The 25,715-nt window shown below is 42.1% G+C and overlaps 2 protein-coding genes across 5 annotated transcripts in view; one reads left to right on the forward strand and one right to left on the reverse strand.

The window, feature by feature from the left end:
- nlgn2a (neuroligin 2a) overlaps positions 1-25,715 on the forward strand; it is a 229,545-nt gene that overhangs the window by 196,722 nt on the left and 7,108 nt on the right. For 3 of the 4 annotated variants that reach the window (XM_037758315.1, XM_037758319.1, XM_037758316.1), the window contains 4 exons: positions 5,673-5,938; positions 6,546-6,699; positions 7,437-7,803; positions 8,028-12,856. In XM_037758315.1, the coding sequence (XP_037614243.1) occupies positions 5,673-5,938; positions 6,546-6,699; positions 7,437-7,803; positions 8,028-8,856 (1,616 nt within the window). In that variant the 3' untranslated portion in view covers positions 8,857-12,856. The remainder of the gene's footprint in view (positions 1-5,672; positions 5,939-6,545; positions 6,700-7,436; positions 7,804-8,027; positions 12,857-25,715) is intronic. The other variant, XM_037758317.1, reaches the window with a different exon arrangement.
- Positions 14,890-24,341, reverse strand: LOC119481425 (interferon-induced very large GTPase 1-like). Its single transcript, XM_037758308.1, is given in 6 exon segments — positions 14,890-19,758; positions 22,523-22,777; positions 23,061-23,321; positions 23,414-23,495; positions 23,974-24,051; positions 24,304-24,341. Coding segments are annotated over 5 exon segments (5,322 nt in total). The 5' UTR covers positions 24,016-24,051; positions 24,304-24,341; the 3' UTR covers positions 14,890-15,076.

Genomic DNA, 25,715 nt, shown 5'->3' on the forward strand with positions numbered 1-25,715 from the left:
GAAACCCTCAACAAAACAAGACTCTGTCAGGACCGAGTCTACGGCTGTACCGTGTATGGTCAGTCTGTGAATTTGTGGCTAGATTGTTATACAAATAGTCAGTGGTCATGTCTGTAATGTTAAATCCAGCGGTACATGTCCACAAGGTCCGCAGAGGACACTAAAGGACGTGCTGAAAGCCTACCGGACGCCAGTAAAACATTCACCTACAAAGTGCCATTCAAAAGTCAAACAAAATTATTTCTATTCCATTGTCATATTCTACCGAAATGGCCAGCGTTGAACAATAAAATATTATAAATATAATAAGTGTTTTCAGTCCAAAATGGCAGCTGTTGTAAACGAAACACAGGAGTTTCGTCTCTTTACTTCTATTCTCTTTGGCGCTGCTCCACTCAACTGGCCGCTCAAGTGGTGGCGTACCCTACCGTTGAATGCACCTGATTGGTCCCTGGTTTTCTGCTCGACGTTTCAAACAGGAAACAACATGGCGTCCTGCTCGTAAACTTTCTGTTATTCCGTCCAAACAATCCACCAAAATCTACTTCTGGAAACATTTTAAGCGAGAAATAGGCGATGCCTCTGCTGAATCTGCTTTCATTTTAGAACTAGATCGCCTAGTTTGACAGCTTGGTCCAAGTTTCGTGAGCCGGACGCGTCGCGCTGGACGGACTCATTTGCATAAAGAATTATTCCTTCAACGGCCAATGAGGAAACTCCAACACTCAGCCGACCAATCGTGAAACTTCAGTCACTCAGGGACAGATTTTTGCATTTGTATGTTCCTTTATCTGTTGCTGGAATCTTATGTTCAGTGTAGTATGTATATTTGTACCTTCATTTCTCCTTTGGCTATTTGATGATGTAAATGTAATCCTCGCAGCAAGGCCCTGCTATTTGGTCAGATGGAAACTCAGCTAGCAGCATCCAGCCCAGAAATCATTAGGTCCTGTGATGTTCACTTGACACCTCTATCCTCAAAGGAAAACACTGCTTGTCCTTTGAACTGAAGGCTTTAAGCAGCTGTGTGGCTAATGAGCGAGTCCAGGTTATGTTGTTTGTGTCTATGGAGGATAAATTACACTGGAGCTCCAACATTTCCCCACGTTACCTGACATGGCGAGCGCTCCTGGCTCTGTTAACGGTCCACTGCTCTGCAGCAGAGAGGCTCTACGTCGAAAAAAACCTACATCCGTCTGACCTCATGCTCCCCATTACCAACAACAAACCCCGAGGGCTAAGTGTTAACATTGAACCACCGAGAGTGAGCGGCCTACGGACCAATCGACTTTGATCTGAATCGAGATCAGTGTGGCTGACGACCCGCAGCCAAACGGTCACGCACTCGCCGCCTTTGATCATGCCGCTCTTGAAGCTGTCCTCCTCCAGTCGTAACTTCTCTGTTCTGCACGCCGCTCGACGACTCTCCCTCAATATCTCTCTCCTCTATTCATTTTCCGTCTCGCACACACAAACCGCAAAGGACAGAAACAGGGAAGAAATGGTGGGCGAAGAGAAAGCGAAGAGATTAGAGAGATCGTGTTCACACAGCCACACATCTGCTTCAATCACCGCTCTGCGTGTGTTTGTGTCTGACACGTCTCTAACTTTGACTCATTCTGTGCCTTGACAACAAATGTGTCGTCAAAGCTCGAGTGAGCATCTGTGCACTGCTGCCGTGTCACTGTGTCCATTTAACCCAACCTCTAATGGCTGCTAACCCTTCATATCAACCCAGGCACACCTAACCTTTTTCCCTTATTGGCAGGTGACCCACTTAGCAATAGAAACCTCCCAAGACCCCAATTATTATATATTTATATCAGGATAATAGTGATAATATTGCTTGTATAAATACAAATACAAAGCATATTGACTGTTTGAAAAGTATGTGTACTGTGCATAGGAATTAAAAACAGAGGGAAAACTGAATAAATTACAAGTGAACTTAATTGTTGAGGATTGGCGTTGCAACTCATTAAACACTGCTAACCATGCTAAATTATTATAATTAAGAATGCAAAGTTGAAACCACCTGTTGTTCTAAAGAGTAACGGAAAAGAAAGCCGATACCACACTCTAGTCTGTTCATTAAAGGGGACATATCATGCTCATTTTCAGGTTCATACTTGTATTTTGGGTTTCTACCAGAACATGTTTACATGCTTTAATGTTCAAAAAACACATTATTTCCCTCATACTGTCTATCTGAATATACCTGTATTCACCCTCTGTCTGAAACGCTCCGTTTTAGCGCCTGTCTCTTTAAGATCCCCTTCTGGAAATGCGAGAAAAATATGGCGCACCTTTGCAAAGGTTGTTGATGGGTAGGTAGATGAGCCTGCGTGTGACATAGGAAGGGGAGTCAAATCTGAATGTTTTTTCATGATATGTCTCCTTTAAGTATGGAGCCAGAGTCAGGATAGCCTAGCTTAGCATAAAGACAGAAAGCAGAGGTAAACAGCTAGCTTTGCTTTCCCCAATGTGCAAAAATACACTTTCGGTCCAACATCTCTCGCTAAGCTAATTACCTCCCAGTTCCAGTGCGATCATCACAGTGTGGTATAAATCTTCTCATCTAACTCGAAAAGTAAATGAAGAAGGGTATAGAGTGCTGCAGGAATGAGCCCTAAAACCCGGAAATGAGTTAGCATTTCCGGTTCCCTTGTCTGGAAGTCAATGGGTTTTTAGTTAGATGCTTGAAATAAGGTCTGTGGTTAAAACACGCTGAAGAGATTTTAACGTTTTGTTCTGCGACATAAAATACGTCAGTAAATATCCCACTCGTGAATTTTGAAGCTTTTATGCGTCTTAAAAAAGGCAGTTGCTAAGAAGTTGCTAAATGAGACTACTAAACGTCATCACGCCGTACACTAGTCTTCTTTTAGCTTAGTGGTGGTGACGTTGAAGTCATGTGACCGTGGTGTAGTTCGTTTATAGCCTAACGTTAGCTTTTTTACTTCTGGCGATTGCATTCACGCTTCAATAATCATAGAAGTGGTGTTCATTTGTGGAGATTATCTTGCTGAACAAAACGTGTAAGTATTATAAACGTGTGTTCGCCACAGAGCTTATTTTCTGCAATAATCCAAAACCCAATGGAAGAATCCCATTGGCTTTTTGTCGAGGGAACCAGTGCGATGCTAACTTCCTGATTGGCCTTCAAAAACTCGTCATCCCTGCAGCACTCTATTCTCTTAAAATGTTACATTGATGTATTTCGCAGACTTTCTGCACACTCTCTGTCCAAAAAACACCAATGCTTGTTTGTTTTTAGATGGCAACCAGAACAGTCATTGTAGTTTAATCATTAATTTTTCAGGGGAGCCCCCACTTTAGCAGCAGAGGGACCCTAACGGTTGAGGAAGCCTGTATTAACCCCTTGTCTCCTGTCGCTGACAACCAACCCCTTCACACTGCCACCAGTCCATTCTCACGCCTCCGCTTTGTCATCACCCCATCGTCATCATCGTCTCCATCAGCATCTAACGGTGTCTAACATCAGCCCTCTAGACGCCGCCTGTCTGTCATGTTCCCCCCCCCCCCCCAACACCCCACCTCTCCCCCCGCCAGGGATGCCAGGTAAGGAGTCTGTCATCCCCACCCTTAAGGGACACCAATCATGTCAACAACACAGCGTCACAAATCAAGCTTGACAGCAGAGACGCACAGGATGGATGGCAGGGTGGAAGTGGTAGACAGGATGGAGAGAGGGGTTGTAAGTGATACTGATATGATGAAGGGCAGGGGGGATGTAGAGGTGGAGACAGCATCCATGGTATCCTGTGTTTAAGGGAAGAGGAGGAGAGGATATAGGGGAGCACCTGATTTAACTGTTATCAGGCCATTAAATAGGCGTTATCAGTCACTATAAGTACCATAGATGTGGGTCATTAGGGGCCTACTACACCTACGTTGTAAAAGTGAAACTTTCAACATGTTCTAACATGTTGTAAAACTGAATGAAACATCACGTTTTAAACTGAAACTAAAAGGCTTCTTTAGGTTTAGACAATAAAACTACAACTTCTTTAGGTTTGGGCAACAAAACTACAACTTCTTTACATTTAGGCAACAAAACTACAACTTCTTTAGATTTACACTTGGTTAAGTTTAAGGACTTGACTTCTGCTTCTGCTCCTGTCATAATTACTACGGTTGCTAGAGGTCACTGTCGTGTTCTTTTATACCTTCTTCTGGTGACCTATCATGTGAATGGATGATAAAACCTACTTGTGGGTGTAGTAGGCCCCTATTGACCCACATCTATGGGGCTTATAGCGACTGATAACGCCTATTTAATAACAGTCTAATCGGCTGTGGGGAGAGTAGGGTGATTTGAGCCTGTAGGGAAGTTGAGCCCTATTATCATCACTAACTCTGAAAACCTCAACACAAAGCTAGAATTACAGCCGCTGGCATCTTTGTATGAAGCTAAACCGACCACCTGACAAACACCAGGTGTAGTTAGACCAGCATTTATTATGTTAAATAAGATTCAATGTCTCTGATGGAGTCTTTTCAAAGTAAATACCTCACATGTGCCTTTAATCTAGGCAACCATAGATAAAAATTGGTCATGTGACCACACATTTTGGAATAGTGATCCATTTTACTGACCCTGTGATGGAGAGAAGTCCATGGAATAAGTGGCATAGCTCAACGTATCCTCTCCCTAGGCTCTACTTACCCTTCATCGGGGGCAAGTTGGCAACTTTTTTTTTTTTAAACATAAAATATATCATATTTTGAAAAACGTGTATTTTAGATCCAATGTGATCATTCCCAAGGATGCACCACATCCTGAAATGTATGTACGTGTTTTAGTTGGATACATCACTGTCTTGCCCTCACTTAAAAGAAGTAAATAGTGGCTCAACTCACCCCGGTCTCCCCTAACGTTGTTGAGGGAGGAGAAAGAGCAAAGAAAATACTCAGCCAAACATAGGAAAGTAGGGAGCAGGGAAGGCAAGAGGCTCTTAGGTGGTGACAAAGAAACGTATTTTGAAGACGACTGAAATAATACCGACCTCCCACCTCTCCCTCTCAGTCTGTCTTCCCCCCCTTCCCCCTTTGACTTCCCCAGTGCAGATATGTAGGTATAGCTGTTTCCAAGCTACTTTTTACTATAATTGATTTCCCAGGGAGAGGGGGCTCTGCGGCTCTGCTTAATAATTAACTGACCAATCTTCAGCCCAAGAGAGAGGGAAGAGAAAGACAAAAGGAGCACGAGAGGAAACGAGCGAGGCAGGCGGCCTTTTAACAAGCCACTTGAGTGGTTCAAACGGCACAGGACGGGCAGAGCTAAGGAGGCAAGAGAGGGAGAGAGAGAGACAAAGAGGAAGGGAGAAACACAGCTAGAGAAGAAAATGTCTCTCTCTACGTCTCAGATGAGCTTATTCCCAGTCTTCTTTTCTTTTTTTTTTGTTTTGAGCTACAGCACCATAGCATGCTCTAATTCTAAAAGTAGAAAAAGAGATTTTCCACATCAAGTAGTCTATCTGAATCCCATCCTATCCCAAAACTGAACTTAAGTCAGATGACTTTACAGAGCTCCATCCTGCCTGCACACATTGGGGGGAAATGCACATAACATTTAGAGACATCATCATGTTTTTTGGTCATTTTTACCCCCACATGCAGTGATATAAATACCCCATCTGTCCTCTCAGGTCTGTTCCACAGGGCCATAGCCCAGAGTGGAACCGCCATCTCCAGCTGGTCCGTCAACTACCAGCCCCTCAAGTACACCAAGATCCTGGCCCGCAAGGTGGGCTGCACCTACACAGAGACGGCCGACCTGGTCGACTGCCTGAGGCGCAAGAACTTCAGGGAGCTGGTGGACCAGGACATCCAGCCAGCTCGCTACCACATCGCCTTTGGCCCCGTGGTGGACGGAGACGTGGTGCCTGACGATCCGGAGATCCTCATGCAGCAGGTGAGGGTCTAACACCAGTATCACTGCAGATGTAGCGTAGGCTGTAGATTGACTTGAGCTGTTATGACACACCAGACAGAGAGAACATGAAGTTACAGTAGGTGCGAGTGTGACATTTCCAGGGTGAGGGTCTGGCGGTGACATTTACCAGCTGGTGTGAACTCACATCCCAGAACACATTGCCTCGGTGGTATATTGTAGACTCACAACCTTCTGTTCATGCAATCCCATACTTGAAAAGCATTGTGGACTTGCAAACCCTTCGTCACAGGGTGCACGTTTTGGGGTTGTGAGCAGTTCAATCAAAGACTGATTTTCTCTTCTCGGCTTCATTGGAATTATAGAATTATAGATTCAAACTCTTACAGTGTTCAGTATTTTCTTTGCACTATTTGTATAGTTTACATTATACTCATACATACATCATACTTTACATTAACACAAAGAGAGGACACCCTGCAGATTTACATTTCATGTCATAAATACCACATACAAAATATGAACAAAGCTGTGCAGATATACAAAACAAAATTGAGTTCAGCAGCATTCATGGTTGTAGTGATTGTAGTATTCATGGTTGCATGCTCTTCCTCTATTGCACCACCAGGGGGAGTTCCTCAACTATGACATCCTGATAGGAGTGAACCAAGGAGAGGGGCTGAAGTTTGTGGACGACAGCGAGGACAACGACGGCATCTCAGCCGCGGCGTTCGACTACACCATCTCCAACTTTGTTGACAACCTCTACGGCTACCCGGAGGGTGAGTGAATGCCAACTCCTTTCAGGCCTCTATATGGTCATCGACCACCTCTCAGATGACAGATGAAATCTTCCTGTGATCCACAAACATAAAACTTATTATCATATGCTTTCTGCAAAAAAAAATACATGATCCAAAACTACAGCTCCCAGTGGAAATGCAAGTCTTCAAAACATTATGCGGGCAAAGAATGATAAAAGAGATGAAATGCGAGTGTATCAACCAAGACAGGCATACTAAAGAGATTGCCTATCACCGAGATTATCTTTCACCACGGTGGGTCTGCGCTCTGGCCTTTGAGGCTCTGTGGGCACTAATGCCGTCTCTCATCATCCCCCAGGCAGCCAGCTCCCAATCACAGTGCTGTTGTTCCTGCAAACCCCTCACAGCGGGCCGCAGTCAAAACACAGACACATTTAGATAATGCAGTCACGCTTCCTCTCAAGTGCCTGTCACTCACTCTTCACTCGGAGGGGCATATTCTCTCTTTTGCCCTTTGTGTCTGTCCTTTCAGTTTCTCTCTCAACCGTTTATTTCTCACACTTCCGTACAAACACACAATCCAGTTCATTTTAGCAACGTATCTTCCTTCACCCTTTGTTTCCCATCTCTTGACCACTCTCAAAATGATCTGTCCCTGTCTTTACTTTCCTCTTAACTTATCACAAGTTTCTCTTTTTCCCCTTTACCCTTTTTTTCCCCCTGTCCCTTTCCCAATCCCACATCTTCTCCTCCAGGCAAAGACATCCTGAGGGAGACCATTAAATTCATGTACACAGACTGGGCAGACAGGGACAACGGCGACATGCGGAGGAAGACCCTCTTAGCTCTGTTTACAGACCACCAGTGGGTGGCGCCGGCAGTGGCCACCGCCAAACTCCACGCCGAGTTTCAGTCGCCGGTTTACTTTTACACGTTCTACCACCACTGCCAGACCGAGACGCGGCCCGAGTGGGCCGACGCCGCCCACGGAGACGAGATACCGTACGTGTTTGGCGTGCCCATGATCGGCGCCACGGATCTGTTCCCGTGCAACTTCTCGAAGAATGATGTGATGTTGAGCGCCGTGGTGATGACCTACTGGACCAACTTCGCCAAGACTGGGTAGGTTTTGCTGATGATTTTATTCCATATTTATATATGTGAAGTTCTCTTACAAGATGTGGTTAGAGTTGTTAAACGTTTCCTGTCTCTCTTTGCTGTACGTTCATAAATATAAACTTAGAACACAAGGGTGTATTCAGTGTTTAGATGTCAACGCAGTGAGGACATTTTTGAACCAGATTGATTAAAACCTTGACTAAGATGTCCCCTCTATCCCCCACTAGGGACCCCAACCTGCCAGTCCCTCAGGACACCAAGTTCATTCACACCAAGCCCAACCGCTTTGAAGAGGTCATCTGGACCAAGTTCAACTCAAAGGACAAGCAGTACCTCCACATTGGCTTAAAACCTCGTGTTAGAGACAACTACAGGGCCAACAAGGTGGCTTTCTGGCTGGAGTTAGTGCCCCACCTCCATAGTCTACATGAGGAGCTCTTCCCCACCACCACCCGCTCGCCGGTAGGCCCTGGCCTAGGCACCCCCAGAATCTGGACCAAAACGCCTCGCCCCACTCGTCACCCCTACCCTACCTTACCCTCCGATCCAGAGATGGAGGGTTCGGAGCGTCCGGTCCCGATCCTCTTCCCGGGAGACACCCGGGACTACTCCACCGAGCTGAGCGTGACGGTCGCCGTGGGGGCGTCGCTCCTCTTCCTCAACATCCTGGCCTTCGCCGCCCTTTACTACAAGCGCGACAAGAGGCACGAGATGCGACGCCACCGCCTGTCTCCTCAGCGGGGCGGGCCCGCCAACGACCTGGCTCACAGCCAGGAGGAGGAGATCATGTCGCTGCAGATGAAGCACTCGGAGCACGACGCTCACCACGACATGGAGCCGCTCCGGCCCCACGACATCCTACGACCCGCCTGCCCGCCTGACTACACGCTGGCGCTGCGCCGCGCCCCCGACGACGTGCCGCTGATGACGCCTAACACCATCACCATGATCCCCAGCACCATCACCAGCATGCAGCCCCTTCATGCCTTCAACACGTTCCCCTCCACCGGCCATAACAACACCCTGCCCCACCCTCACTCCACCACCAGGGTATAGTAGGGACTGGCCCGACACAGCGCCGCCTAAGGACCAGGAGGACTGGCTCTGCCACTGATCTAGAAGGGAGGCCTCTGGATTTGGGCCTTTGTTCTGTTCTCTTATTCTCTTGTTTCTCCAAAAACAACTCCACCTCCTCCATCATGTGCTGTCAAACTGAGCAGCTCCACTGGTGGTGTGTGGAGGAGCAACTGAACTGCACGGCAGCAGATGATCAGTTTCGGGGGTGATTCAGATCTTTCAAAGATACTCTTTTCAAAGGTCTGCCGTTTCCAGACTAAAGCCCCCTGACATTTGTCAAAAGGACGAATGCTTTTCGGCCCTCGCAGTTTTCATCATGTTCTTCTTCTTTTCTCTCCCTGGTGTGTTATGTGCATATACCGTTCTCTTTTCTACATCTGTGTCTTATCCCTGCTTTGTTCCTCTCATTCTGATTCTCTCCCTCTCCCCAGCGCTCCTCTGCTCCAAGGACTCACGAACTACTGAGCTGTAGGACGGGGCGCATCGAGTACATACTGTAATCACATAGCTATGAAAACATTGATATCTTTCATTCTACCAGCATTCTTGGTGCCAAGTATGTACTACTGTGTTTGCTTTCTCATCGGGGGGAGAAAAAAAACTAAAGAAGATTCTAGAGTATTCCTATTTACTGTCAATTAACAGATGCTGTGTGTTCTCATGACAAAGTGCCAAACTGGCCCTCGATTGTGTTTCTTTCTTTCATCTTCGGTTTCTTTTTTTTTTTTTCTTGCATTTGTTTAATTGTTGTTTTTTGTGGAAAGAACTTTTGCTGAAAATATAGATATAGAGAAATGATATTATATATAGTTATATATAAATGTGTACAAAGGAGAAAGTATATAAATGGGTTTTCTCAGTGGGGATCTATGCATGAATTATTTTTCAAGATGATGACGGTGGGTGAAGGACACTGTATCTGTCAATGCACGTTTCCCAAATCTAATCAAATCATATCGGTCCACTCTGGATATTTCGGTTTTACCTCGCAGAACAAGAACATCGCGGAAAATCCCAACGAATCCTCTTCGCCTCCCATTAAAAGAGTCATTGCCACAAATCTCAGAAGATGTTGATGAACAACTGTGAACATACTCTTCCATTCATTCTCTCCCACATGGTGTTATTTTTTCTCCAACCAGGTGATGCTAGCACGCCGACAGCAAGCCCATCATCCTACGGTAGCTACGTTTTCTTCCCGTCTGTATGGAGAGGATCGTTTTTTTAGGGTACGCCAGGTACCAAATCTGTTGTTGTAGCTTGCCTGTACAGAATTATTTTTGTATTTCAGTAAGGGTGAGAAACAAAGCAGAGACAGGCAGCCTTTGCTCTTATACGTACACCTTCCTTCTCCTGTCTGCGCCCCTATTTCCAGCACATGCATATTCTGTTTGATGTGAGAGAAAGAGAGTGTGTGTGTTTGTGTGTCTGAAATGCTTCACATGGGCATAGGTGGGCCCTAATTAGACAGCAAAGAGATAGAGAGGCAGACAGGCAGGATCACCCCCATGGTAAAAACTTCAGCTCCTTCCTGCTGCAGACACCCTCCCTCCCCCATCAGCATCACTTACTCCCTCCCTTCTCCTGTCTCCGTCAGTACCTACTCTGGCTTTGTATTCGAGGCCGACCCATATTGCGGTGATCACCCGTGATCGACTCCCTGCTGTGACCACAAAACTCCAAAACACCTGACTTCACTGTGTCAGCTACACAATTTCTGACCTCAGTTCAGCTCTGCTATATTATCCTCACATTCAAGGGTTAGTTCACTAAGCTAGTGACTTTTTTTTTTTGTGAGCTCGTCAGTTGTAAATTAAACTCTTAAGCACACCGAGGGTAACCGGTGGGCCTTCGCGGTCTGCGGCGCAGATCCGCAGGATGAAAAAGGGGGGCTCGGATCTCCTAAACAGGGTAAAAGCAACACAGTTGACAACTGCTGTTTCTGCTCTTTTCTTTCGGGTGAGAATGCGCAGGCCTACAGCTCAGCGATGCCCCCACCTCCCCCTCCGACGGATCTCAAACATGGATCACGGTTAATACAGTATGTTAACTGAACTGGTGCGCTGCTGTTTGAGCCCACAGGAACACATGGTAGCCTACGTCCAGTATGGGAGAAGAAGTTAGTCACCGGTGCTGTCTTTGCTTGTGCTCTAGCTTTAGCCTGTTTGTTTGTTTGTTTTCTATTTTATTACTGCCTATCGGGGGTGGTGGGGGAGGGCTGGAAGGGGGGAGAGATATACACCTGGCTGCTCCCGTCAGAGATTTTGTAAGCCCACTGAAAGGGAAATGTGCACAATGTAAAACACAAAACAACTGAATTGGGCTTCAGGGTGGATAAATGCTGTGGAACAGATGACGGACAGTAGTGCGAGGAAAAGGTGCACGCTGTGGAAAAAAAGAGACTCTGGGAGGAGATTGGAAAAAGACTCACAGCCTTAAATGTAGAAATCAGAATCAAGGACATTAAAAGGCATGGCCATCTTTCTACCCACAATGTTTGCCAGGAGGATACCTTGCTAATCTGTCCTACGGAGGATCACACCCAGATGAACCCTTTTGTACTCACTCCTGTGGATAAGGAGGCAGTGAGGGGGCTGTGAGGTAAACCTCACCACAACACAGCTACAATGACACAGGTGAAAACAGAAACAAGGTATTTAGTTTGGTCTGTTCTTTTTTTTCCCCTGTCTATTTTATAAGCTAACACTGGAGGGCGCCACTGCGGCGGCTTCACCGCAGTCTGCCCACCCTGAGGACACTGGACGTGTGAAGAAAAATACCAAACTGGGTGGCAGGACAGAGACAGACACACGACATCTGGAAGAGGATCAAAACTGTACATTTTTAAGTGTAAGAATCAAACAGACAAAATATTTGTAAATATTAAGTTTCTTGTTTGTTTTTCTTTTTTTCTTTTTTTCTTTTTTTTTGAGTGAATGAATGAAATGCTTATTTTGTGACAACAAAAGACAACAGGTGCAGTTTGCAAAAAAAAAAAAAAAAGGGCCACTCGCTTGAGGTTTCAAATTCATTGGTGAGTAAAAAAAAAAAAATGCTTGCCACTGATCACTTTTCATTCCGTTAGAAAAATGACTTTTGTTTTTACTTTGTCTCACGTTGCCCATCATCATGTGGGCATCCTGTAGCATCATGATTCCTAACCAGGAACGTCACTGTAGCAGAAATCCATCTTCACTGCAGCCCCCATACAACAGTATAGTTTGAATATTACATTTTTAAATTATAGTTTAAGCCTGTGGGTTCATAGCTCTTTGTTATGCGTTTCTTTTTTTTTTAAGCTTTTATTTTGAAATATATCTAGTGATCCAACTATACTCCTGATGAATCTGTGCTGCCTGATCTGTGTAACTTCAGAGCATTTATGGAAACATCTCAGAGGCTAAATACACTGATAAACGCCAGCTAACTGATGTAATGGTGGTGGAGGGAGAAGTCAGGACTTCTAAACTAAGAAAGTGCAGTCAATTCAATGTTATAGCTCACTTCACATGTAGCAGTGTTTACATGTAGCCACTTAATCACACGTGGGACAGACATGAGGGCTTTGATACCATAAGATGCCTCATAGAGTAATGAGATCACACAAGGTGGTCTGACTTTATTCCTTCGACACACTGTGTTGCATTGTGGTTATGGAGGTTGTGTTGACCTTGCAGTGATGTGATGTAGCAGTGAAGAGCTTCATGTTCTAAAAAGTCAAGAGAGATGGATGAAATGTTAGGCGGTCCACTTTCAGAGTCTGAGCGTGTGCGTGTTAACAGTGGATCAGACTGGATGTATGTGGACACACACTTAGCCTCGCCTGTGTTAGAGAGTGACTCGCTGCAGCCCTGCGGGTCACACAGTCGGGGGCTGGATTTCGGTTTATTCTTATTTCAACGTGCCCGAAAACTGCAGCAAACCAAGCAAACCAAAAATGACTTCATATCGCTGAGGTTATTTAGAGATCCTGTGTCAGGTCATGGTTAACACCCCACAATGGCAAAGACAATGACACATAACACCCTCACTGGCTTTAAATCTCCAGCTTGGTCTCGAATTGCGAAGTTGCACCTGTTGTCTTGTTTTTACATTCTTTGTTGAATTCAGAAACCCAAGACTTGAGATGAAGAAAAATGTTAAATAATGGAATTTTAAAAAAGATGATTATTAAAAAAAAAGTATAGTAAAACTATATAAATAAATGAGGTGATGATATTTCTGTTTACTTTAGAAGTTATTATACACTGTATGCTGTGATTCTGATCTGGGAAACATTAAAGACATTCATAGCCAGTCTGACGATTTTGTCTCTTTATTGAATCAGTTGACAGAAGTGAGTAGGTATACATAACAATATATATGATTAATGATACGTTTGATTTCTTTCTAAATGTAAATATGTGGAATCAGATACTTTACGGAAACAAAAACAAAGATATTCCAAATTCTGAGTTAAAAAAACAGGTCACATATCAAATTGATTAAAACAACCTTTCTGTCATACATGCAGTACATGTATACTGAATGATCTTTTGTTCGATGCACAGAAAAAAAAACCATTTAAAATTTGCAATTAAAGATCACATGAACTGTTCTGTTATGACAATACCACATAAAGACTGATCGGTAAATATTTTGCATCAGATACTTTACAAGAAAGTAAAAAAAAAAATCACATATCATACTCAACTTGATTAAAACAAACTTTCTGTTATACATACATGTTGACAAAACCACATGTAGACTGAATGATCTCTTGTTTGATTCACAGAAACCAAAAAAAAATAAAAAAAATTGCAGTTAAAGATTCACATGAATTGATGTGGCATCAGATACTTCATTGAAATAAAAACAAGGGAATTACAAATTTTGAGTTTAGAAAATATCATTATACTAAATTAGTTGAGAAAAAAATATGTCACAACTACATGTTGACATTTAGACTGAATGATCTTTTGAAAATGTAATTATTTGGCATCAGATTTTTAGATATATTCACAGAAACAAAAACAAATAGATTCTAACTTTCAAGTAAACAAATAAAAAATATAGTTCTGTCCTGTTCTGATAATACCACATAGAGACTGAGAGGTGTCTAAAAAAAAGGAATAAAGTAAACATTTTGTATCAGATACTTTACAAAAACAAAGACAATCTAATCATACATCATACTTAACTTGATTAAAACAAACGTTCTGTCATGTATAAATGCTGACAATACCACATGCAGTATAGACCGAATGATTCAAAAATGTAAATATGTGGCATTTGATACGTCGCAGAAACAAAACCAAACAAATTTGGAGTAAAACAGATCACATGAACTTGAAAATGTAAATATTTGGAAGTGGAATAACAATAATGACATTTCAAACGTTGAGTTAAGAAAATAACATACTATACTCAATTAGTTAAGAAAAAAACGTTGTTATGTACAGACTGAATGATCTTTTGAAAATGTAAGTATTTGGCATCAGACATTTTTATATATTCACAGAAACAAAAACAAATAGATTCTAAATTTCGAGTAACATTGACACAAGAAAAACATCCTGTTCTGTTATGACAATACCACATAAAGACTGAGCAGTGTCTTAAAAAAGGGGGAAAAAGTAAATATTTTGCCTCAGATACTTTACCAGAAAGTAAAAAAAAAAAAATGACATATCATACTTTCAAAACAAACTTTCTGTCATGTATACATGTTGACCATACCACATACAGTGTAGACTGATGATTACAAAAATAAATCACATGCTTAATTGAGATTACAATAAAGACATTACAAACTTTGAATAAAGAAAATAACATACTCAATTAAATAAACAAGAAAACTTACACCTATATGTTAACATTTGGATTAAATGATCTCTTAATAGATTGAAAATGTAAATGTTTTGAATCAGAAACAAAAACAAATAGATTCTAACTTTTGAGTAAACAATCGCATATCATAATTACTGGTTATCTGACATTTACATTGATTCAAAGTGATTCAGAGTGATTTTCTCTTGTGTCTCCATGTTGTGAGCTGTACTCACAATATCTTCAACCTTGTCATCTTATATACAGAATGTTACTATTTGTGATTCTCCTCTATATCATATAAATCAAGTGAGATCAAAATATCCATGCGAGGATGATGAATGTCTGTGAGGATAACGTACGCTTCTATAACCACAAAGCATGTGGTCTCTCACTTGATGCTGAATGACTCTTTGAGGCTTTCCTCTGCTTGCTTACGTGTGATCAGTTTCCAAGTTGCAGGAATATCAGCAGGCTTTGCTTCATATGCTTCAGCAAAGTGCTTGTTGAACGTTGTCAGTACATATTTCCAGTAGTCTGATGCCTGAAGGCTTGCATCTGGAGTGATTCTCCAATCTGGGAAAATTTCTGCGTAACGCTTGTAGGGGTGCCATTCACCCTTTGTGGCACTGCAGCGGAAGCGAGTGTCACTGATCACAGAGGATGAGCATACGTCAGTGATAAGTTTTTCTGTCCCATCCAACTTGAATGTACCCAGACCTTGTGGCCGATGTAGTGAAGCCCAGTGCTTAATGTGGGCTTTTCCTCCTGCCTCACAAGGCGCTGCGCAGAATGGACACTGTCTACCACATCCAATCAGTTTGGTGAAAAGCTCGTTCTGAGGCTTCACGTGAAGATTTTTTAGTTTCATTTGTATGCTTGTTCTTTTTAACTTCTCTCTCAGTGTTTCTGCCATTTCCTTCAGACACTCAGTGAGCCAGTTAGCAAACTGTTCCTGGTCGGCATTGTTCAGGATCATGAAAGCACCAAGAGCATCTTGGGAAATGACCAGTTTATCACCAAGTTCCTGACAGACATCTTTAACGAATGTCTTCAAGTTGCCACTCTTTTCTGTTTTAGCTTTGTTGATAGCAGCATTTATGCTGTTGATACTTGACTGAACGTGGTGATCCTCAAACTCAAACTTCGTAGACCCATTCGAGAAGCGTTCCTCTATTTGTTCGATTATCCATTCCTTTACATACTCCTCATATGAGCAGATATAGCTTTCATAGCTTTTGAAGTCATGCTAAGAGAGCAAATCCAGTAAAACTGAATACTGGAAGAACATCCGTGTGCTGAACTGTTGTCTTGTCAGCATTTCACCAATGATGTCAGGACCCAAGGAACGGTTGACAAAGTCTTCGACTGCAGGCCTCAAGTACTGGTTTGTGAATTCTTCTGCCTTCTTCTGGCACTGGTCTCGTTCATGGAACACATCTTTAAAATCAGCACGGAACTTTTCCTTGTTTTGCTTCAGACATCTGTACGGATCATTTGCATCTATGAAATCTTGATGCATTTTCTGAAACTGTCTGGCTGCATCTCCACAGATGTGTTGTTTCAGAGAAACTTCAAACGCAATGTATATCTTAACATCCTGGTTGCTTTCCAGCCTCTCATCAATCATGTTTAAAATCTCCTGGATGTGAGTGTCGTGGTAATTGCTTTTTCTTCCCTTTTTTTCACTCACACGCTGTTTGCAACTCGCTATGATGCTGTCTGCAAATTGTTGTACAGCCTTTGTGTGACTTGGCCAGCTTAACCACTCGTCCACTTTGTTTCTAGCTCGCCTTATAAGTCCTTCAGGTGTGTATTTGAAAGGCTCCAGTCCACAATCTTGCAGCTTTTTCTGACTTAGCAAATCACATGCCTGGCTTCCCTTGTGCGATACATTTGTTCTCAGGTGTAGAGATACATTGCTGCAAATGTCCTTGACCTCCATTTCTGAAAAGGATAGCTCCTTCTCTGTTTCATTCCACATCTTGTCAAATTCATCGTCCAGCTCTTTTTCTTTCATTTGGACTTTTTTCCCCCGACATTGATCAATCAATGCACATACTCTCCCCTCTAATTCTTTTGTGTGGTTCTCCTTGATTCTATCAAGTTCTGGCATTCCCTGTCTGATGTCAGCTGTTGCTCTGAGCTGATTAAACACGGAGTTCTCCATTTCTCTTCGAAGTTTCTTTGCACTGTTTGCAAAGCTCTCTCTATGTCCTTCAACTAGATAGACATGACCCTCTGTTTGCTTGAAGTACTGTTCCAGATTCTCAAGAAGCGTTGTCTCCCATTTAGACAGCACTGTGCACGCGTCACTTTTCAAATGTGTGAGAAATTCTGACATGTCAGATATCTCAGATTTCACAGCAACTGTACCAAAATTGGAAATTCTTGTTTCAGCATTTGTAACCCACGTGTACATTTCTTCTCTGAATTCCCATTCCCATTTGTTGAATTCTGTGCACAGCCTCATGTATGCATCAGCCTCCAGGCTGTTTCTGAAGCTGAAGATGAAGTTTTCATGCTTGACTGCGTTCCACAGGCTTTTCATCCACTCTGTAAACTCCAAGATATCATTAGCAGATGACTCACAACTTCCCAAAATTTGGATTATGTTCTTCTTGAGCTCATATACAGCTTCGCTGTACCCTGCATTGACTGGTGCCATTGGTGGGTTTCCATTCCAGAGTCCAGGAATGTACCAGTTCCCAGTGTCTGGACTGTACTCCATCACATCAGTGAAGCTCATTTTCTCCTCTTTCTTTTCCATTTTGGCTGCTACATGGGTCATCTCGTTTAACTGTTCCAAGAGCTGTTTCCTGTCTTGTAAGTTCTTCTCATGGGCTGAAACATCTGACACATTCTGGTGAACAAACTGACATTTGGGCTTTTTGCCCACCTCTGTCATCCTGAGGAAAGCATGCACAACGATTTGTAGGATGTCTTTCATTTCCGTTGCATTCTCCATTGCAATATTGATGATGGTGATATCACTCAGCCCCACAACAAGTGTTGCAAGCTCATTGTCGTGCTCATAGCTATTGTCCAGTTGTGCAAGCTCTGGTGACTTTAAGCCCTCGGTGTCAATGATCACCATGAAGTCACAGTTGAGTTCTTTTTTGAAATCTTCATCAACTCTGATGAGCAACATAAAGGCACCTCGAGTGCATCGACCACTGCTGACAGCAAACTGCACTCCAAACATGGTGTTGAGGAGAGTGGACTTTCCTGTGCTCTGCACTCCAAGTACTGTGGCTACCAGTATCTTGCTCTTAGGAGACACCAAGTCGTTGAGCTGAGAGAGAACGTCACTCACCCATCTGAGAGGTATGTTGGATGCATCTCCATCTACAAGCTCAAGGGGAAATCCTTCACGTAACAATTCTGCACATAGTTTGGGCAGATGCTGTAATTGTTCACGTGATGGGTCTGTTTCTGGGAGGGAAAGTGCAGCTTCATAGGTCTGACCCATTTCACGGAAGAAGTGTTCAGTCCCCAGTGAGCTGTTGGAAAGTTGTCTGTCAATTTCTTTGATTTCTTCTTTGTTTTCAGAGTTTTTGCATTTTTTTTTGTACTGCTCCCTGAGGTCAGACAGTTTGTCACGAGACATGTTATCGAGGTTCATTCGCATCCATTTCAGGAAGTAGCACCTCTCTATCCCTTCTCTTGATATTGCATTGATGAAACATGACATTGCATTTGACATGTCATAGGAGTTCTGTTTTTCCCGCAGTTTTGTTTTCTGTACCTGAAGATCACTTTTGTACTTTTCTATGTCCTCAGATCCAACATTTCGAAGCCGAACTTCTTCTTTCTCTAAGCGAGCCAGTTCTTTCCATATTTGGCCTTGCAAGGGTAGCTGAGCTTCTTTGTATTTAAGGATGTCTTGAATTTCAGCAGTGATGGCATCTGCATTTTTCTTGGCAGTCTGGCACTCTGAAGAGTCTTCATCCACTGCGATGCCCAGTTCATGGGCAATGTCAGCCATCTGCTCAACTCCCATCTTCATCTTTGAGTTCTCAAGTACATTGCTGACTTTTTTCCGCAAATCCTTGACAAAGTCTGCATCATTCTTGTTCTTACCCTTCAAAAGGATGTTGCTGTTAGTCAAGCCCAACTTGGTTGCTACCTTTTTTAGAGCATCTGTACTGAAGCCTTTGCTTTGATGGTTACCCACCAAGAAGATCTGTGCCTTGTGGTGTTGGTTGGTAAGCAGCTCACACTCAGAGTCCAAAGTGTCAAAGAACACAAAAACTGCTGCAGATGTCTGACACAAAAAAGAAAATTGTGTTTCAAATGAAGCAACGTCCCCACGAAGGTTAGCTACAGCTACTGGCTCACTGAAGACATCCATGTTTTTGTTTCCACAAGGAAGGTACCAAGTTATTTCTGCCAATCCATCGGATATTCTCCTTGGACTGTCACCACACTCCATATTGCGATGAACAAAGGTGTCATAGTATTGCTGAGAATTGCTCAGAAGCTTATTGAGGAACTCTGATTTGGACAAGGAGCACTGACCCAGTCTCACAAAAGATATCATTGGAAGTTTAGAGAGAACAATTCTGTCCTCAATAAAGCCCTTGGATTCTGAAAGTGACTGAGGTCTGTACTTTTTTACAATGTCTCTCATGGCCCAAAGCATGAGTGTGCACTGCTTTGTGTCACAATTAGGAAGCAACAGAGGCACAGAAAACTGACACATAGACATTTTGAGGGCCATTTCCTGCTGTACAAAACCATCAGAACACAGAAAGAGTGCAGTGATTATGTCAAGGGGGTTTAGCATGTCACCTGAATTTGTACTTTTGACTAGATTATCAAGATCTAACTCTGTCTTTTCTGATGCGGCATCACAGTTTGATTCACATGCTGATGCACATTTCACATTCCTAGCTGTCACATTAACCATCATCAGTTTCTTTAGAAAATACCATGGAAGATCTGAGTTACACTTGGCAGGTTCATCAGTAATGGTCTTCTCGGCAATCTGAAGTATTGTTCTCAGGGATAGCTTCTTTTTGTAGAGATGCTCCAACCCCAGATCCTCCAATAACCTCTCTAGATGCGTTTCTGTAGAAATGGACACAATGAATATTAAAGCCATTATTGGTTATTTCAATATTCTACAGCATGGATCAAAACACATTTGTAACATTTTACTTTATTTTGCTAAAACTAAGGCCGATGTTGTTGTTGGTCAGTCAGTCAGTAGTCAGTCTGTCCAATTCATGGGTCCAGATCAAGAATACCTAAACATCACTATAGAGTGAAACTGTGTTGCCTTTCAAGGCATTTATTTAATTTTCTCACATCTTCTTTAAGCAATTATATATAAAAAACGAGATGGAAATAATTACTTTATAGTTAAAAAGAAATTCATTTGTAAAGTTACATTATTTGTCAGTTCTTGTCATTTCACGATGTCACTTCCTTTGGAAGTCACTTCCTGTGTAGTCACTTCCTGTTGACTAACTTCCTGTTTAGCTCTACCTGGGTTTGTTGAAAGCATGGCAGACATGAGCACAGTCCGAATTCAATCTGCTAGCATCCACATTGAAGCATCATAGAGGCAATGCCGTAAGTTGATTCATTTGATGGTAGACATGTTAAGGATCATATATTAATCAAGATTTCGTTAAAAAATGATGTTTGATAAGTTATTTAAAAACGTTTTTGTTTACAATTGTATACAAGCTAAAACAATGCCAGTAGCCATGATAACTGCTACTAGAGCTGTATAGAGTGTGTATTCATATTTACAGTTACTGTATGTACAATATATTTAGTTAAAAAACAGACTCTAAATATTTTTGTATCCTTTTATTTGCAGTTTTCACCAACATGTCAATGAGGAATTGTGACAGTAAATGGTCAACCTCACTACGACTCTGTCTTCATTGGCTGCGGTTTAACTTGGTGTTTAGTCAGAGTTTCAACACACTGAACGAGAACACTACAGAAACCTTAACCATTCATTTTAGTGTGCCAATACAAGAATGGTACACTAAAATGAATGACCGAATCTTTTAAACCAAATCTTTTGCAAGTTCGATTCATACTGTGTCTACACTGGTATGTGCTGCCTCTAGGAAATAGCCACAGCCTTGCACTTTAAAGTCAGACACTGACAAAAGCTCTGGCCATTTCCCACCTTCTTTGCTTTTATATTTTGCCAAACTAAGTGCCAGCGATCAAAATGGAAGCATTACAGGCTTAAACAGTGTTACAAACTTACTCAAGTACTGCATGGCTAAGTTTAGCTTGCTTTCAGCAAAACTCGTCTCAACTTGACTTGCCTTACCTAAGAAGACTGAATAGGCCACTTGGGTTAAGTGTTCTGAGTTAACTAGACATCTGCACCTCCTCATGGCTCTGTTTTCAGGCTTTAATAAATGTAGCTCGTGACGGGAGACTTTGGCCAATCACAGGTCATTTCAGAGAGAGAGCGTTCCTATTGGCTGTGCTCCGGCTGGTGGGCGGTGCTTGGTATTTCCTCAACTGATCACAACATGGCTCACAAACTTTCTCATTTTACAATTACAGTACACTAACAATACACTACAAGATGTTTCTGAGAAAAAATGAGGCGAGAAATGTTGATTCGTATTTGATCACCGTTTGATCAGACTTTGCGAGTGATTGACAGCTGCTCAGAGACGGCAGGCTCAAACTCTGCTCTGATTGGTTGTTTTCCTCTAGTCTGTGAAATTTTGCAGATGCCATTAGGAGCATCGGAGGACACAGAGGCACCTGAATTTTTTCAATTTACCTGTCTCATGCACTACTGTCAGGATATAGCGCCGGTTTTATAAAAATAAGTTTTTAAAATCATATTTGCTCCAATTCTACCTACTGCTGCTTTAAAGGGACTCTATGTAAGAATCAGAAATTGCTTATTAACAGTGACACCTGTGGCCGTTAAGTCAACGAAAGTCAGCGTCCTGTTGCTCACACTCGCGCTTGTGTTCGCTCTACATAGACATGAATGAGCATCGCTCAAAACAGTGAGGCGACACACGTCAGCTAAAACCACAATATCACTCTATATTTCAGCTGCTTGGCAGTAATGTTAGCTGACCAGACGAAGGTCTCTCCACGAATCAATGCTGATCCGAGTGTTAACTTTTACTGCCTCAGCCTCCCGACCGCTGCCAGAGGGAACAGGGGAGACACCGGCGTTTTGGTTGGAGACGATAACATTTCTCGCTGTGGAGCCCCGTCACTTCACTAGACACGGGAAACCTCTGTTGGTCTGGAGGAGCTGCAGCATTTATTTCTGCACAAACTTCCACTGTACATTCACTAGATATTCTCATAGCTAAACTAACTCTTCTGCAGTGTGTTGTGTGCGCGCATGCACGTGAGAGGTGAAGCGAGAGAGCGAGTGAGAACGAGCGCGGTGTGTGAGTGAAGGCAAGCAGGCAGAGGAGCAGATTACAGCATCGACTCTAGCCCTGGAGACCAAAGTTACGGTCTCCCCTGTGTCTTCTGACCGCGGTCGGGAGGCCGAAGCAGGAAGAGCCAACACTGTTTTGCAAGATGGGCTTCACTAGATATAACTTTGCGGTTTTGGTACTTCCGTGTAGTTTGTGTTGGAACAGCGTAGCTACACACGAGCGCGCATGGGACACTGACCCGCAATGATTTATACGTGTAAGAAGTTACAGACAGTCCCTTTAATGTTTCTACAGACTGTATTGCATTTGCTTCCATCTAATTCATTTCTCTCTCCTCTTTTGGAAACCTCTGCAGAGTCATGGTAACAATGTATATATTGCCCCTAAGTATGTGACTTTATTTTGAAAATTCATTGCAATAATGTTATTTCACTTACTTGTGTGGGCAGATGTTGCAGCTTGCTTGCTTCTTCTGCCGTTCTTGAGTTGTGAAACCAGCAGAGAGTAACACACTCCTGGCTTCAGGTTGCTGAGAGTCAGTTGGTTTGTGTCTGTTAACTCTTCCACAATGTCTCCCCCATGGCAACAAGTCACAATGTAACTCTCCACCTCACCAGCAGGGGGGTCCCAACGCAGAGACAGTGACTCACTGCTGACCTGGTACACTGTGATCTGCACAGGAGGGCTGGGCTCTGTGGGAACAGTATAATGGTTTCACTTATAACTGGAAATTCAAGTTCCAGCAATGTTTGTCTGCAATTTAAAGTGCAGCTTGACTTTGTAAAAGTTTGGTAAAAGACAAATCCACATATAATCACACCATGCACTTAATTTGTAGAAATACAATTTACCACCTTGTTAGTCTGAAACAAACATTTATAACATACATTGACAGCATACCTCAGAGTAAGAAGTATATTTGTATAAGTTATGAGCCAAAAGACCATTCAGACAACACTTTTTTTTCAGATTTACCTGTGAAGACAGATAGCAAGGTCGCTTTGCTTCGATTTCCATCGGCTGCAATCCTCACGATGCTGAAAGTATACTCATTCCCAGGAATCAGTCCCTTAACCTCCACAGTGCTGGATTCCTCTGTGATTAAACTGCCTCTCTGGGTGTCACAGGAGTAATCTAAGTGCAGTTTATACCTAACAGAGTCAGTGAGTGAAAAGCCAAGAGTAACAGTGTCCTCGCCAGCATTGAGAACTTTTACTTCTCCTGGTGGAGGGACACCTGTCATAAGAGAAGAGAGAGGTAGATCTCAGTATCTCCACATTACAGCATGTATTTAGTCATTAAATTGGATTATTGACAGTCAAGCTTACAGTCAGACTGTGGTGTTGGTGGAGTGTTCTCTCCTTCCTCACAGGAAAGCTCAGAGAAGGAATCGAGCACATCATAGAACTCCTTGGTAATGGAGAGAAATGAAGTTTAAAGCATAATGAATCAATTCATAATTCCATTCACAATGATAGTTATCCAACAATAACTGAAAGGACAACATGTATTTGGCTTGTCATGTCATGACTTGTCATGTTATTTAAAGCGGCAGTAGGCTGAATGTTTCTGGCATCATTGGGTCACATCTTTCTGATTTTACAGCTAAACAGTACACTACAAGATGTTTCTGAAAACATTTTATGCTAAAAATAAGCATTATGGTAACAGAATATTCATTCATATTTGATCAGCGCTGCCTAGTTTGACTTTTTGATCGGAGTTTGCGAGTTTTCCTCCGGTCTGTGAAATCTCGCAGAGCCACATGATTTTTTTCAGATTACCTGTCTCATGCACTACTGTCGGTCATATAGTGACTGTTTTATAAAAAAAATAACTTTTTTTTACTGCAGCTTTAAGTTTATAGTTTTAAAAACTAGCTTTTTACCTCCTCATCGGAGTCATCCATTGTGGGTACACTTTCAGCCATCCCACACTTGGTCCAGATTATTCAAACAGCTTCTCACTGAAAGTAATAGAAAGAAACCCTGTTAACACCTTCTTCTCCAATAAATATTAATATTAAACAGAAATCACACAGCTAAATTTACTCTGTAGCCTGCTAGTCTAGAATATAGACCAAAGCAAAAATACTGTAATCAGCTGTAATACTGTAAAGGACAGATATAACATGCTTCTGTTTTAGGCTAAGCCTACATTTGAACACCATTTCTTAAAAGAGGGAAAAACAGTCACTGACAAATAAATTGTTGCCTACCTTTGTAGATTATCCATGGTAAAAAAAACTATCTGTTATATATGCAATATTCTATTATAGGTTAAGTATTAGTCCTGAGGATAAAGCTCCTTTTATTCTGCCAAGTGAAGTCACGTTCTGATTTGTTTCTCAGGAATAGGCTTGACTTCCAGTAAATTGAAACTTTGGCTCAATTCCTGTCCGGCTCCTACATCCTCCTAGTCTGTGGTGGAGTGAACTTCGTTTGTCCTCACACTCACAGCTCAGGGTGAAATGAGTTATATACTGCATATATATAAAAATACAAATTCCTCATACAGTGGCCCTTCGTCTATCATATCACTTGACAACATTTGAACCATTTTTTAAGAAGTTGAAGTTGTAATGCATTACAAGTTTTTAACAGTACAGTATGATCTGTAACATTCTGAAAAATGTAGATGAGTTTGATTTAGAATTACTCAGATCTTCACTTAATAGCTTGATTTCCCTTGTATAGCTGACCATGTCTGGGTACTATACAGTGTACCAATGATCACCATTCATTTTTAAGTCTAGGAAAAGTACAGGCAAATATTTAATACAATATTAAAGTAAAACGAGTAAAAAAGGTCACATATTAACTTGATTAAAACAAACTTTCTATCATGTATACATGCTGAACAAACCACATACTGTATAGACTGAAAGATCTTTTGTTTGATTTACAGAAAAAAAACATTTAAAATTTGCACTCAAAGATCACATTAACTTAAAAATGTAAATATATGGCATCAGATACTTCATTGAAATAAAAACAAAGAAATTATCAATTTTGAGTTAAGAAAATAACATTATACTCAATTAGTTAAGAAAAAAACATGTCAGTATCTTTAAAAGTTTAAAAGGGTATTCTTTAAAGCCATATAATTTTATGGATATAATATTTTGCTGAGATATTAATCAAATTAATTATGTAAATTTAATCTGACTGCTGAACTAGTAAAACACCACAGATCTCACCTCATGTCTCACTTATCATCAGTTAACAGCAGCCGAATACATGCACTTAAACATTTAAATCAACACAATACTAATAATAACACTTTGTTTAGTAGCTCAGACAATATATATATCATAAATAAGGCCTACTCGTTGCAACTGGCTGGGCCTGGTAGTATGACTCTAATGTGGGCTAGTTAAAAGCAGTAACAGCTCGACATCCGTTCATCTGTGAAAGAAGCTCGATCATAGTCAAAAGAAATCAGATTGATCCGTGAAATAAATAAATAAATAACTTCCTGATGAGGTTGCCAAGTTTGAGAGAGTTCACAGAAGAAGCAGTTACTGATGTTGTTCGTCTAGTTTTTTCAGGTCCTGCCATCAGGCACATGATGGAACAATCAAGGGCAAAAACAGCAGCATATAGCAACCCACCTCAGTAGAAGAGATGT

Source organism: Sebastes umbrosus, chromosome 22 (genome assembly GCF_015220745.1).
Source record: "Sebastes umbrosus isolate fSebUmb1 chromosome 22, fSebUmb1.pri, whole genome shotgun sequence".
Taxonomy (NCBI): domain Eukaryota; kingdom Metazoa; phylum Chordata; class Actinopteri; order Perciformes; family Sebastidae; genus Sebastes; species Sebastes umbrosus.